The 15,837-nt window shown below is 41.9% G+C and overlaps 1 protein-coding gene across 4 annotated transcripts in view; it reads right to left on the bottom strand.

Moving 5' to 3' along the window:
- RAPGEF4 (Rap guanine nucleotide exchange factor 4) overlaps positions 1-15,837 on the bottom strand; it is a 288,137-nt gene that overhangs the window by 225,071 nt on the left and 47,229 nt on the right. For all 4 annotated transcript variants that reach the window (XM_032355961.1, XM_032355960.1, XM_032355959.1 and 1 more), the window contains 2 exons: positions 8,547-8,689; positions 6,982-7,070 (listed from right to left, as the gene is read on the bottom strand). In XM_032355961.1, the coding sequence (XP_032211852.1) occupies positions 6,982-7,070; positions 8,547-8,689 (232 nt within the window). The remainder of the gene's footprint in view (positions 1-6,981; positions 7,071-8,546; positions 8,690-15,837) is intronic.

Here is a 15,837-nt window from a genome sequence, read left to right as displayed (position 1 = left end):
TAAAATGAGAACATTGCAGGCATTGCAACAGGCAGCCCTCCACTCTGGGCTACAAATACTTCCTTTAGGAATTAGTAAGAAAAAAGTACCAGAACTCCTGCTCTGTGGCAAGCTTTGTATTAAGTGGCTTATAGACTTTAGCTCATTTAAGGTAGGAATTATCCCCAACTTATAGGTAATCTAACTTGCCTAAAGTCACACAGCAATGAAGTGGTAGAGAGGATTTGAAAAGAGGTTTGATTTTAACTGCTGTGTTGTATTAGGTAAACACACTTTAAAAAAGCGTCTATTACAGAGATGTAGAAGTTTTAATGAATTAATACATCATCTTATTCTGTATTTTGTAGCATGGACTCCTAGTCACTAAACAGCCATCAGAAATTCTTTCACATGACTGGAAAAATGCACTTTTTGGGTATAAATATTAATTATTAAACCTGATATATTTCTAGGATTTAAATATTTATTACCATGCAAAAACAAAAGCCATTCATTTATAAAATCTGCAGAGAAAAACAGGGCCCTATCTTTCTCTTTCTGAAACACACAGTCACAGAATTAAGTATGGCTGCTTATTTATTGTTTCTGAGTTTGCTACTCACTGTGTATCACTTGTTCCAATGTTCACTTCTCACCCAAAATCCATGCAAATATTAACAAGAAAAGCGTACACCTATAGCATTATTCATTCTAGTAGGAATGTAAAATCTCCAACTTAGAAGCCATTAAGTTAAAAGTGTAGCCAAAGACAGGCAGGTTCTTGAGTACAAAGTTCAGCTGTGGGCATCTGAAGGCTTTGTGTCCCAGTTAGGCGTAGGTGAGAGACTGAGCATGGGGACAGGTATCAGTGGAAACTGGGAGGATGAATCCTTGATGGGATTGGTGCTGCCAAGTGGAAATTACATGAGCATGTGAGCCAGGTTGGATACTGTGGGTTGGTGGCATGGTCTGTGGGCAGGTCCCCTTGGTAAGCACACGGAGCTTCAAGGGGTAAGACAAAGAATAGCCAAGGCAGAAAAGGTACCTGCAAAGTTGGAAGAGGTGCTTCTGACAACTACACATGGACATGGGGTATGGGTGTTTTGAGAGAAGGTTTTGTTTATGGAGTAGTGGAAGCAATATAATTTACAGGAAGATATTTCCAAGGATAGCAGTCTCTAAAAGTTCATCAAAATAACAGAACTCGAATAGTCTGTTTTTCCCAAAATCCTCAGCACAAACACAGTTTCAAGGCCATAGCAAAAGAAATGAAAGCAATGTAACATCAGCCCCTCAGGGAAGGTCTCTGAGACATAGGGCCCTTTATCTCTTTCTTCATCCAGAGGCTTTTGTCTTTCTCCTCCAGTCCGGCTTGAAACCTCAGACTGGGGGGACACACCCGAAGGGAAAGTAGGGAAGCAGGACAGTGTTGGCTTGGGGCTCTGCTAAGGGAGTGTGTGAGAGGGAGAGAAGTTGGTTCCAACCAGCACTCAGTAGGATTTTATACCACTGTCTGATGTGTCCTGAGTCAGGAGCAGACCCACAGGGCGATCCAGAGTCTGTCTGCTAGGTCATGCCTCCCCAGCTGGCAGACTTGTGGTTTCTAAACTAACCGGGTGGACCAGCTCCAGGCGAAACTGGGAGGTGAGCCATCCTCGCTCCCCACAGTCCAATGGCTTTTTGTCTTTATCCTCCCCTCCCAGGAAAGGGCCTGAAGTTTATATTACCACTAAGTGGAGTGTTTGTATTTTAATACTTTTCCGAAATGTGGAATCAGTAGCTCTTTGTCAGAATCTTAGGCACCAGTGATCCAAGGGGGCAAAGAAGGATCTATCCACCACCACCACCACCCACGGACACTAGAGACTCTCGGGAGCAAGTGCCCACTGAAGACCCCTTGCAGACACCCAGGCAAATGGCTGCACATGCCGGTTAAAGGTAAGGATGCCAAGAGCAGGGCATGGATTGGGTAATGAAGTCATGGTGATTTCTAGCTCTGTGGGTCACCACTGTGTCATCTTGAGCAGACCACTCATTCACCTGGGACTTGAGCAAGATACAATCCAGCTGGGCCTGCCTGCTAGGATGGCTCAAACAAAACAATGTAAATGAAATGCTTTCTAAATGAGGAGAGTTACTGCCGCTACCCTCCTAGCATGCCACCAGTGAGAAGGAAGTGTGAGTGACCCTCAGCCTGGAGTCCAAAGAACTAAAGAAGAATCTGGCAAACCAACCATAGGGAAGGCAAGAAGCTGTGTTTTTTTAACCCAGTGTGCAAAAAAGTATAAGGGAATGATGAAAAAGGAGAAAAAGTATTATCCTAAGGCAGGCAGAAAGGTAATAGAAATTTATAAGCCAAATAAAATATTTATGCTCTTCGTATTCCTCAAATTTATGTGTAGTTTTATCTTCCTATCACCATATAAAAGAAATAGGGTGATTTTCTTCAGAAAAAAATTCCATCAGATCAATAATGCCTAATAAACGTATGACATAAAAATACTATTTCAGAATCTGTGAAGGGTTGTCTTTCTTACGTGCACCTTATTTCAATTACTGGCATCACCACCTACCCCTTCTTCTGAGTCAGAATCCTCACTTTCCTTCAGGCCCCATACATCCCATCAACACAAACTCCAATCCTGTCACCTCCACCTTGTACACAGGGCCTCAATCTCCCTCCCTTAGCAACCCTACGTACCTATCCCACCCTGTAACCTAGAAACCTTTTTGAAGAGATGGGCCACACTCATTTAACTGATGATCTAAAAGGTGGTGTAAAGAGAGCCCCACATCCCAGCAGAGCTTGTCTTAGGTGGAGCAAACGTCTGCAAGGTGGACTCGGAGGTGAGACATGTGGAGCTCTGAGCTAGAATCAGGTGGATGGTTGAGGGAGCTACAGGGGAAAAGCTTCACTCCACATTCATTATTACTTCTGGGTGGCAGCTGTACAACCGTAATGGTCAAGGACCTGAGCCGCACAACCACAAAGAACTGGCTCTGATACCTAATGGCTGTGTGGCCTTTATTTAGCATCGCCCTGTAAAATGACACTAATGATAGCACTAAAGGGGGAAGGGCCCTGTAGTTGAGCAACCAATGAAATAATGCATGAAAAGTGTTTTTCACACACCTGTAGGGGCGCTCTATTACCACGATCTATGTCTGCTCTTATCCCAATATTCCCGCCGAGCTAACATCCTACTGAGGGGTTAAAGGGCATCTCTGAAACTCAGAGATAATTTTTGGAATTTATCACTACCATCTCTGACTTCTGACTCTCAGATGAGAAGAAAGGCACACAGGCCAGGGAGAAACTTGAATGAAAATGGAGGGACAGGCTAGCAACAGCCCTACTCACTTTTAAAGATTCACTCTTCTGTGCTGTTACCTCTTTTCTCTTTCCTTAATCCACTCTTAGTCCCTTTAACTTTTCTTCTTTTTCTTTTTCTGCCCTGCTTACCCTTTTTCCTGTGTGAGCAACAGGAAGAACATGAAATTTTGAGTTTGTCAGACCTGAATTCAAATCTTCAATTGACCATGTACATTTGTGTGGCCCAGGGAAATGTACACCTAATGTCACTGAGCCTTGTTTTCAAGCCCAGCTGTAAAACAGAGCATGAATGCCGAAAGATGATGCACACAGAACCCCTAGCAAGTAAGCTACACTGAAGGCACTTAGCAAAGTTGCTTCTGGTCTCTAGGGGTAGCAATTTTAGGTCTTCCCTTGCTTCTCCCATGGCCCAAGCTCATTTCACTCCCCATTGGGGTAACTGATGGTTAATTTTATATGTCAGCTTGGCTTAACCAGGGTTAAGTTAACTTAAGTTAACTTTACCAGTTGTTCAGTCAAACATTAGCCTACATTTTATTGTAATCTACAGATACTGTTTAACATTAACAATCAGTAGGCTTTAACCAAAGCAGATTATCCTCTCTAATATGGGTTGGTTTCATCCAATCAGTTGAAGGACTTACGAGCAAACATGTTTCCCTTGAGGTTTCCCAAAGAAGATGGAGTTCTGCTTTCAGACTGCGACACAGGAATTCTGCCTAGGTTTCCAACTTTCAGACTCAAGACTGCAGCATCAAGTTTTGCCTGATCTTCACCCTACTGGCTTACCATACAGATTTCAAACTTACCAGTCCTCACAATCATGTAAGTTAATTCCTTAAGATAAATATCTATCTATCTATCTATCTATCTATCCATCCACCCATCTTCTATTTGTTCCATTTCTCTGGAGAACTCTGACTTAGAGACTGTCCTATTCTTATAGGCTAACTCATTACCCTGATTTGGCCACATCACTAGTAGGCAGAGATCCAGAGCCCATTACAAGGCCAGCACAGGTGGAAATGGCTTTTTTGTTTCTCCCTGTCAAACAACTTGCCACGGGAGGAGATTCAGCCACCTTGTTCATTCTCTTTAGCTTCTTCCTCCCAAGGGGGCAACCATGTCGTGCAGGTGACTGTCTGAGCTGGATGGAAGCCGGGCCCTCCGTGTTTCTCATACTCTTCTCTGGAGGGTTGGAGGATGTAGAAGTCAATGAGCTTTCTCTTCTATATAGCTTAATGATGGAAATTAGTCCAGAAAACCCTCGATGGACAATGTCCGGTGACATACACAGAGGCAGTAAGGCAGCTTTGGTATAAAGTTAAAACTCTTAGCAACTTAAGACAAGACCAAGCCCAGCTTAGGAAAGTTCTCAGCATGTGTTTAAGGTCAAAACTACAGTTGAAGTGAAAGGTTTGTTAAGATTTTAAAAACCCCACAGGTAAAAACAAAGTGTTACTCAGCTATTCTTTGTGAGAACCCCATGCTGAGAGAGAACTGGTCCAGGGAAATATTCCAGGAGCCCCCGGCCAAATCCTATTTTAATACCATCACAATCTCATGCCAGCTTTGAACATCTGATGTCTCAGCACATCCCTGCTGATGTTATTTATCATTCCTTAGGAACATCTCCTCTGCCTTTCTTCTTCTTCCTCTTCTCTTTCCTCCTTGTGTTTTCCTTCCCTTCTCACCTTTTTCCTCCTTAATTCTCATCTTGCTCCCCTTTCCTCTCTTTCCTCACCTTCCCTTTTCAGTTCCTCCCCTTTCTCCATCATCACCCACTCGGGACTACCCAGGGGCGTGAGGAGAACCATCCTCTACTAGGCCCTGTCCCTTCCACACCTCCACAAGGTGAGCCCTCATCACAGTGAGCATCGGGAACAGCTCTGAGCAAGGAATGAGGGGCCCCACCAGGCCAGCAGTCTGCAGGTGGAAGGTGTGCAGAGATAAGAGACAAGGGGGAATCTGAAAAGGTGATGAATAGCAGGGCGAGGGAAGATGCAGGAGTCATCACATTTCTTTTGAGTCAAAAGCACAGAGCAGTGCCTAAGAGACTGTGTTCAGGTGACTGACTTCCTGGGTTTGACTCTTGGTTCCCCTAATTTCTAGGCTGTTACCTGGGGCAAGTTGTTTAACGGGTCAGGGCCTCACTTCCTTATCTGGAAAACAAGAACAGTAATAGGAACTATAGAGTGCTGTGAGGAATAAAGGAGGAAATAAATACCTATTAAGTGCTTAGAACACCACCCTGCACATGAAAGATATCCAGAAATGCTTACTTGGTCTCAGTTCCATTAAGAAACTGAAGCATCTTACGAGAATAAAAAACTCACCTCTCACCTTGACCCTCTGAACTCCAGGAGAAAACTGACTCTGTGAGAGAGGGAAAGTAGGGTAGTCCCAACAAGGTTGAAAGGCACAGGTCCCAGGCAGTTTTTTAATGGAACTTTCTATGCAGTGATCCACAGAAAAAGTATCTATGGGTTAAGCAGGACTTGGGTACTGGCCTGAGACTCTAACCATCCATAACAATGGGAATAACATTGGCAACTATGGTCCAAATTCCAAATGCCCACTTTACCGATAGTCTTTAGGATACTTTTCCATTTTTCGGTGGTTGGTTGCCCATAACTCCACTATGCACATATGTTCCTATAATATTTAAAATCTCAAATTTAGGGCATCATAAATGTTTCTCACATTTGAAGTGTGTTACATAGGCTCAGAAGCACTGTCTTAAACGTGGTATTTGGCTGCAGGCTATTTGTCCCTCTAACTGATTTATAAATTTCTCTTGATAATTCTTTCTGACGTTACAGTTCACCAATTCTCTTCCTGTAGTTTTTATATGAACCCTGAATACACAGAAAGAAAACTTGGGCCATTTTCCTACTCAGGCTCAAAGGTGGCAATTAGGGGCTGTCCTTTTGAGATTCAAGGTTCTTGGCTCCAAACAGGAAAGTTCTGTACGTTTGGACCTCATGAAGTAAGGATGAGCAAGGGTTACTGCAGATGTGAAAGGGGAGTCTAGGTCCAATTTTAAATATTCACAAATGTTGTCGGGGGAAAGGAGATAAAATGAGTTCTATCTACTAGGATGTTAAGCTCCTCAGAGGTCACTAATGAAGATCAAGCAAGCACGTTCCACACTTTAGAAAGAAAATATATTATTGGCCCTTCCACATTTGATAAGATGAGGCAGAGAAACAGTGAGAGAGAGAGAGAGAGAGAGAGAGAGAGATTTACAGGGACTGCATCAATCGCATTTCCCCTGTAGCACTGCAGTGCCTACAAGGCTGACGAGGGGACCACTTCTACAACAAAGAGAAGTGAGGATACCAGATGGAGGAAGGATCTGAGGAGAAACCTAGAAAAACTTGATTCTCTGTCCCCTCTGCTCACATTTCAATTTATATGACAGAATTTATTGCATTGCAACTGAGTCGTTTGCATTTCCCAATAGATAGCAAGCTCCTGGAAGGCAGGCATCGTGTTCTTGCACTTCATGTTCCAACACCTGTCACCATACTCAAACCATGGAAGACATGCAGTATGTATGTTTGTTGAAGAACTTAATAAAAGAATTCAACAAACACTTGTCAAACCCCTTCCTATAAATCCTACTTAAAAAAAGAAAAAGAAAAGAAAAGAATACAGTATCTTACCTGGTGACTGCTGGTTTCAGACACTTTGACATCCAAAGACCCTGCCAGGACAGCATACCAGTTTGTTCCAATATCACCCTGGCGAAATACTGAAAAAGAAACAGTAAGGTAAATATATCAAATATAAGCTGATTTTACCATATGACCACTAGTCACTGTAAGCATGTAAGCATGTAATTCTGGCCAATGAAACAGGAAGTCTACTGGGAGACTTCTGAAAACAGATACAAGAAGAAATAGACCTTCAGCAGAATAGCTTTATATTGTCATGTGATGGGGTTCAGGGTAGATTACTCCAAAATATTCCAAAGTGGCATATTGATCATTTTGAATCAAAGTTACTTGAGAAACAGCCAGTGCAAGGACACTCTTACCCTCCTCTCTGACCCCTAGGAAACAGGAAGTAAGTCTCCCATGCGAAAGGAACGCTTGCTGCACCAAGAGGTAGATATCATTATCACAAGACATAGAGAATTCCCAACTGAGAAGCTATATAAGCAAACTCTGCTTATTTCTTCACTACTTAGTACCTAAGTCTAAGTTTCTTTGTCTTGTTGGTTTTCCACAAACGTACTGTTTCTTTATCTAAAAAGCACATAAACAGCCTGTCTTGGTCACTTCTTAGGTCCCGTAAGTATGAGACCACCATAATGTATGAAATTTAATTTGATATTTTTTCTCCCATTAATCTGTCTTATGTCAGTTTATTAGTCCAGTCAAAAGAACCATGAGGGGTAGGTGGGAATTTTCCCCTCCCAAAACATGTAATGCCTCTAATTGCTATAGCTGTCTTAGAATCACTTGGGTCAAGTCTGAGAGCAAAAGCCAACACCTGAGGATGCACAGCAAAACATATACAAAAACAAAATGGGAGAGAAATGTGACATTGGTAATGTCTTCAAGTCATTTAATTAAGAAGTCTGAAGCCATTCTATCTCAAGACTTCTTGAATGAGTAATAGATTTTCCCCTCCTTTTAGAAGTAATAGATATCCGAGCCAGTGAGATGGGAGCTTTCTGTTACTGCATCATAAAAGCTTCCCAACAGATGGAAAAGCATTATTTTTTAATAAGAAAATAATTTTTTTGGTAATGCAGCTGCCACCCTCTTGTTTTCTTTCCCTGCCCCTTATTCCCACCTGAAATAAATACCACTCAGGCTAATTCAAGACATTACTATTAACATTCCTTAAGAGTCCTTTATCTTTATTTAATATCCTACAAATTCACATATTCCTTGGGGTAAAGAAAATAACTATTTGAAAAAAATAAATAAATAACTATTTGAGTTTCTAAGGATTTAGCTGAATATATGAATCAGTACATCCTTCCAGTTCCATCTTCCAGGCTATCCTGGAAGAACATTTACATGCTGTGAACAAAGTCAAGGAAATAGCCTACAGGGAACTGAATTAACAAAGTAAAGGGAAATGTCAACCTAATACTTTAGGTTGAAGCTCAAACATTGGGCACATAAATACTCCATGTACTATCTATCCCCATGGGATAACTACAAATGATCACAAGCCATACACGAAAATACACCCCTGGAGCTGCATTTCTTACATGTTATTCCTTTTTCCAGATTCTCATAATAACCACATAAACAAATCTGATGAAGGAGATTTGGGTGAAATTTCTCAAAAGCTTTAACTTCTTTCAGCCTTGTGAAGATTATATCCACATCCTCACTGGATCGTTCCAATGGTCTATAAAGGGGAGAAAAGGCAGAAAAAGCTGTATCAATAAGGATTTACTTCAGTCAACATGCATTATGTTAATTAGACCCAAATTTATGCAGCCATCCCAATTGCAAGTATTTCACTGCAAACATTTATACACCTATCCCCATCACAGGTATTTCCAGGCTTTTGTCAACCATTCATCTTAAGTCACAATTATTTCAGATGGTGTGATACTCTGATTTATAGTAAGGAATGCATATTTGGTCTCAAGTCAGATTTGATCAAACAAATCAAACAGACACACAGCTCCTAAAACTCTTGTGATTTCCTATATAGAAGCCATAGGGGCATCTTTTGTTACTGTAGTTGATCTTTTGTCCTTAGTTCCCGAAGTGTTTCAGAGACATAAAGGTAGAATGGGTGTCTTGCTATTCATAAAAAGATCCTCTCTTTACAACTGCATTTATGTTACTAAGGTAATTTTTTGAAAACTCCTAGGTAACCTAAGGATGGAGGCTTGTTGTCAAGGGAACCAACCATATGATTAGAGGGTTAGAACTTTCAGCCCCTCTTCCTAACCTCTGGGGAGAAGTCTGGAGATTGAGTCAATCACTGAAGGCCTATGATTTAATCAACTATGCCTATATAATGAAGCCTCCATAAAAATTCCTCAACTGTGGGGTTCAGAGAACTTGCAGTTGGTAAACATGTAAAGATTTGGGGAGCATGGCATGCTGACAAAGAGCATGAAAACTCTGTGCTCCATCCCATACCTTGCCCTGTGCATCTTTCTGTCTGGCTGTTCCAAAATTATATCCTTTTATTAAAAAAAAAAAATTTGCAATCTAGTAAACTGCTGTCTGTGAGCCACTCTAACAAATTAAACCTGAGGAAGAGGTGGTTAGGAATCTCTTTGATTCACAGCCCACTGATCAGAAGCACAGGTGACAATCTGGATTTGTGACTGGCATCTGAGGTGTGTCCAATGGGACAGTCTTGTGGGACTGAGCCCATAACTTGTGGGATCTGATGTTATCGCTAGGTAGACTGTGTCAGAATGGAATGGAATTGAGTTGAGTTGAACTATAAAAGATCCAGTGTCTCAGAATTGCTTGGTGTGGAAAACTCACAGGTCAGTGTCAGAGTGTTGTGTTACCACAGTAGTGGAGAGAGTGAAGGAAACATAGGTGGAGTGTTTCCTCTGCAGATGGCTAAAGCAGGAATCAGCCTCCAAGTCATGAATTCAAGTACAGTTCAAGCTTTTGGGTGTTGCTTAACCCATTAAAAGCACCCCAATGTGATAAAATATATGAAAATTTATGTAATACTTAACATTGAAGTCACAAACACAAATGCCTGAAGTGGTCAATCAGATAAATCAAGTGGGCAAAAAGAAGCAAATATAAGGGGAGGGGGATCTCTCTTACATGAAAACAATGGTAAAAGCACAAAGACAAATAAGAGCTGATACTGAGCCCCAATGTGGGCAATACCAGAGGGAATGGTGGGGAGCAGAGTTAACTGCAAAGATGGAATTGTATAAAATGAGCAGGGTTTTCCTTATTACTGCTTTTCTGTGGAAACATGGGCCCAGATGCTGTCGTATCTTCCAATCATTTATGGAAAGATATCTAGATCTTTGTTTACATTTCTTAAACATTGTGTAGTTCACACATATAGTATCTATGGACTAGATCCAACCTGTTGCTCATGATTTTGTATTCTCTGGATTAAGATGAACCAAAGAACCAAACAAATATGGGATAGTTTTGCAGATTATATAAACTGTTTCCTTTCTTTCCTTTGCTCAGTTTTCCAAGTCTATTTCTTCAATATGCTTTGCAGGATCATATGGTGTTCCTTGACAGATATTTCACAGTACACAGAAATATCCAGTCTCATGTGCTCCAGAGCCTTCTGGGATCAGAATAAATGAGCTGGTCAAGGATGTGACTGAGACAGTAATTCTCACTAAATACCCATGTGCTTCCCTGAATTTACCATCTTCCCTTGCAGTTATGTTGGAGTCATGCTGTGGCTAGTGGGCTGTGAACAAAACTAGAATATATCACTTCTGAGATGAGATTGTTAAAAGCCATGGGATGTCTTCTGTGTCAGCCACAACTCTGCAGTGTTATGGGTTGAATTGCATTCCCTTTTATAAAACATGTTCAAGTCCTAACATCTGATACCTGTGAGTGTGACCTTATTTGGAAATAAGATCTTTGGAGATATAATCAACTTAATATGAGGTCATACTGATTAGGGTGGGCCATAATCTAAGGACTGCTGTTCTTATGAAAAGAAGGAAATTGAGACACGGAGACATGGGGAAGATGGCCATGTGAAGGTAGAGGCAGAGATAGAAATGATGCATCTATAAACCAACGATTCCAAGGACTGATGGCAACTACCAGAAGCTAGAAAGAAGCAAGGAAGCATTCTCCTCTAGAACCTTCAGAACATGGCCCTGACACTTTGATTTTAGACTTTTGGTCTCCCAAACTGTGAGAGAATATATTTCAATTTTTTTTAAGATTTTTTAAAATTTATTTATTTGACAGACAGAGATTACCAGTAGGCAGAGAGGCAGGCATAGAGAGAGGGGGAGGCAGGCTTCCCTCTGAGCAGAGAGCCTGATGTGGGGCTCGATCCCAGGACCCTGGGATCATGACCTGAGCTGAAGGCAGAGGCTTTAACCCACTGATCCTCCCAGGTGCCCCTATATTTCTATTTTTTAAACCCATCTGGCTTATGGTATCTTGTTTGAGAGTCTTAGGAAATTAATACAGAAGACCTGTGTTTCAGATGCTATAGCCCCAAGATGGAGACTGTGCAAGTGACAAATACAACTCCATTGTGTGAAACTACTGAGATTTGGGGTGTGTGTGTGTGTGTGTGTTGGGTTGGCGGATTGTTACCACAGTGTCACTAACACAGAGATCAGGACTGGATGTGCCAGGGTCCCAAGAACTTGGGACATTGTAGGAGGAAGACAGATCCCACCATGAGAAAGGACCATTTCTGGAGGACATGAGCAGATAACCTGTCACTAAAAGGAAGACCTGAACTCATGAAAGCTTACTTAAGAGGCTTTTCACCTACCTCCATGACACTTTCAGGTCCAAGAAAATTAGACTCAAAGAGTATGCCTACAACTAGCCTCCCAATAACCTCTACTGAAAGGACTTGGATCCTGTTCTCCAGGGAGGAGGAGGAGAAATCCTGACACATTATTGTCCAGTTCATGAGATAGCCAAGTTCCTGGAAGAAGTGCTATGTTTTCAGGCTTCACCAGGGAAGGTATAGCAGCACAGCAGGACCAGTGCCTCCTTCCACCTATTGGCCCTTTGTGAGGGCTTTATCAACTCCCTACCAAAAGGTATGATCCCAAAGTGAAGAGGCTTTGAAGGAGGGGCTAGAACGTCAGCAGTTAATCAAGGGGGTACAAATGACTTTCAGCAAGTTCCTTGTGTGCCCAGTTAGAATGCATTTCCCATGCAGTTAGGGCAACAGCAACCGGCAGAGGCACCCCCTGGTGAGGAGTCATGCCAGCAGGGCATACTTCATGGGAAGCAGTGTTGGCACCAGCAGGGAGTCACACCCAGTCACAGCAAGCAGCTGTGTGCCCTCCACAGGCTGCTGCCACAGCAGCACTGGCACTAGCCTGCAGGCCCAAAGCAATGACAGCATTCAAACAACCACGGGAGGAACACAAGAATCAGATGAGCTGGAAATGGACGTGGCATTGGTAGGGTGGATTCCACTTGTTACAGAGGAGAAAAGACAAGTGGAGATTAGAATCTATCTTCTGTTAAGAAGAAAACAAGCATCCCATTCTGTGCATTCTCCCTAGAATGTGCCTCATATCAGGAAGGCAGACCAGGACAGGAAAGCACATTTTGGGGCCAAATCCCTCAGAAGAAATAGAAAGCAGCAGAAGAAAAACTTAGGTACTTTCATACAGTCCAAAACAAGCACAAAAGAACTTCAAGATTCATAACCAGATTGTGTAAGGTCAAGTGACGAAAGACACTTGAAAAGACAAAGTTAATTTGAAATAACCAGCACAACTTTGAAACCTCTCTTCCTGATATGTTCTTTAAGCTGCCCCAAATTAGGTCCTAATGATGTCATCCACTGTTTACACATTTAAGCCTCAAAAACAATGAAAAGCAATGTTTTATCTGTCATTGCTTTTACTGGGTTCTTGGTGGAATGCAGAAAACTGCATTCAGCTGTGAACTAACATCTTTACTATTCCACTTCTGTAATCCACCACTGGTGGGAATCCTTCTGTTGTCCCTCTTCTCTTGTGAATCCATAATTTCCTAATGCCACATGGATTCTCCTCTCTGCAGAGGTCATGCTTGGCACTTCTTTACAGATCTAACAGTACCCAGTAGAGGGTCATGCCTGCAACAAGTCGTTGGTGTGTGGTGATGTTATAGGGTGACCTCAAACTAACTCTTCTTCTCTCCTACATTTGCTACTGCACATGCACTCCTCTTCGCATGCATGGAGCTACTCATCCTCACCCCCACACATCCAGGTAATTCTACCAGCTCAATGCCTTTCAAATCCATCCCCCTCTCTGAGCTTCTTCTGCTACTGCCCCAGCTGAGTGTGCATGAAGGGCACATGGAGCTGGTGCTGGGTGGGACATGAAGCTGAACAACATGGCAGCCCCTTCCTAGGAGGCTGGAGAGCTTGGTTCCATCTAGTAGCCAGGACAGGAATTTTAAGAAGGATAATGGCGGGGTTGGATGTGCATTTGAAAAGATCATCTTGACAAGTCAAGGCAGATGTGAGAGAGTAAAGTCCAGCAGGTAAGAGATCAGTTAGGAAGCTCTTGCTTTTAAAATGATGATGTGGGCTTCTCTAATTATAACTCACTCTAGGATGGTTTCCATTCCCTTAATAACTGTGTACAGCTGGTCCCCCAAGTAGAACTAAGTATAAGCTCCAAGTTCAAGAAGTTCTTTTGCTTAGCCTGGCATGTGACACCCAGGGCCCAGTCTTTTTAAATCTTAAAAAACAAAAAACAAAAAACCATCACACCTCACTTTTGAAACATGTTCAAATAAGAGTCATTTACAGAAGAAGACAGTGTGGTAGACAGGAATGTAGGGTGACCCCTCGTGACCTACATCCTTGTACAATCCCCCTGAGTGTGGGCAGGAGCTGTAATTAGCTTGTGGTCAACAGAGCATGGCAAAAGTGCAAAGCTCTCACTCCCGTGATTCTGTTATGATAAATGGCAAAAGTAAAGAGATTTTGCAAATATAATGAAGGTCTCTAATCAGTGGGAGATTTTTCCCATTGGGCCTGACGGAATCAAGTGGATCATTTGAAAGAGGGTGGAGGAAGTGGGGGCTTCTTTTGCTGGTGGCTTGCAGGAAGGAAGCAGCCATGTTGGAGGAGAACGGCAAGGTGAAGAATATGGGAGGACGCTGGCTGGCAGCCAGCAAGAAAACAGGGATCTCCACCCTACAGCTGCAAGGAACTGAATTCTAGCAACAATATGTGTGCATAAAAGATGTCCCCAAGCCCCGGAAAGAACGCCACCAAGTCAGCACCTTGCTTTCAGCCTTTAAGACCCTGAGCAGAGGATTCAGTTAAGCATGTCCTGGATCCTGCCCCGTGGAAAGGGCCAGATAATAATAAAAGTAGGCTGTTCGGAGCCACTAAGTTTGTGCGTTCCACCGCAATAAAGAAACAATGCAGATAGGAAGTTATTTTCTCACTTTGATTCATTTCCTTAAGTCCAGTTCAGGGTTCACTTCCTTCATGGAGCTCTTCCTTACAACCTTGTCTCTCTTCTCTGAAATCCAATAGATAACATTGCTTCTTGGCCTCTTATTTCATGATGTTAATAGTTCACATTTTATGCATGTAAATTTTGTCTTCTTGGAGATACTGTAATTCATTTATTCATTCACTTGGGATATACTATTTGGTTCTCATCTTTTATAAACCACTGATCCACTGTTTTCCTACTTAGCTTTGGTATTTTTCTTCTGTGGTTCTTTGATTCTTCCAGAATGAATTTCAGTCTGTCATTGAAAACTTCCTAAATCCAATGGCAAGGTGAGACAGATGTTAACCCATCTAAGTTAGCAAAAGGCACAACTAAAAATATTTCTATTAAAATGTAATTATGTTAAGTGCTGTATAAATTATAAAGGTTAATAATGTCTATTTAGCAGTATCAAAAAATATCATTTTCCTTAGAATGTATTTATGATCTTGAGAGGAGTGGTTTTAACATAAAACATTTTATTACATCTAACTTTCAAATTAATGGCATTCAAATAAATAAGACTTCACAATGCAGTATGAATTATCAAAATCTATGGAATTTTAAATGACTCTCCACCAAACACATCCTTTTATGTTTGCACATTTGCTTATTGCTTTCCTACTGTATATTAGATACCTTTCCCTGAAAGAACAAGTGTAACCAAGATACAACCCTATCCGCAAGAAGCTCACAATCCACTGGGGGAGGGAGTCATGTAACCAAAATTGGAATACTGTATGGTAAGTACTGTAATGAGGGTGCCCATTATATTCTGATCTGGACCTTATTTTATGGCACAGAAAAGGCACACCTGGGAACTACTGAAGTTGGGCGTGCAAGGGATAGTAAATGTTCTGGATTCCCAGTGCTGCCTGCATTCATTAGGCAGTGTGAAAGTTTAATATGCTCTTGAATACTAATACAGTCAATTTAGGATTATCTAGGCACTAATTAAAGCACAAAATAATAACACATAGACATTTGAGAAAAAATATGCAATAACCATAAAATCAGCAAAAACATCTCCCCTTAAATGACTTCTATTGTTTGGCAATGTGATAATCAATATTGGTAAACCCTTTGTCATGTGGAAGGCCAACTCCTTGTCAATCTGCTAAGTAAAACCCTCAGTGCTAACACTTGCAGAAGGTCTGGGAGACCTCCAGGAGAGCAGATTCCAACACCTAGCAATCAGAATGGTGGGCGTGCAAAGTGTGGGAAGAGAGGAGGGAATGGGTGAGACACACGCAGAACTGCTCTCTACCCAGCTGCCTTCCCACTATCATAAGCAGAAGGCTCAGCCAAGAAACACTAACGTACTATAGTAATATTGTCATCTTGTGGGAATGTATGGAATGCTTTCTTTCCT

This window comes from Mustela erminea, chromosome 8 (genome assembly GCF_009829155.1).
Source record: "Mustela erminea isolate mMusErm1 chromosome 8, mMusErm1.Pri, whole genome shotgun sequence".
NCBI classification, from domain to species: domain Eukaryota; kingdom Metazoa; phylum Chordata; class Mammalia; order Carnivora; family Mustelidae; genus Mustela; species Mustela erminea.
Note: the sequence above shows the minus strand (reverse complement) of the source record. Positions and strands in the feature narration are given on the sequence as shown.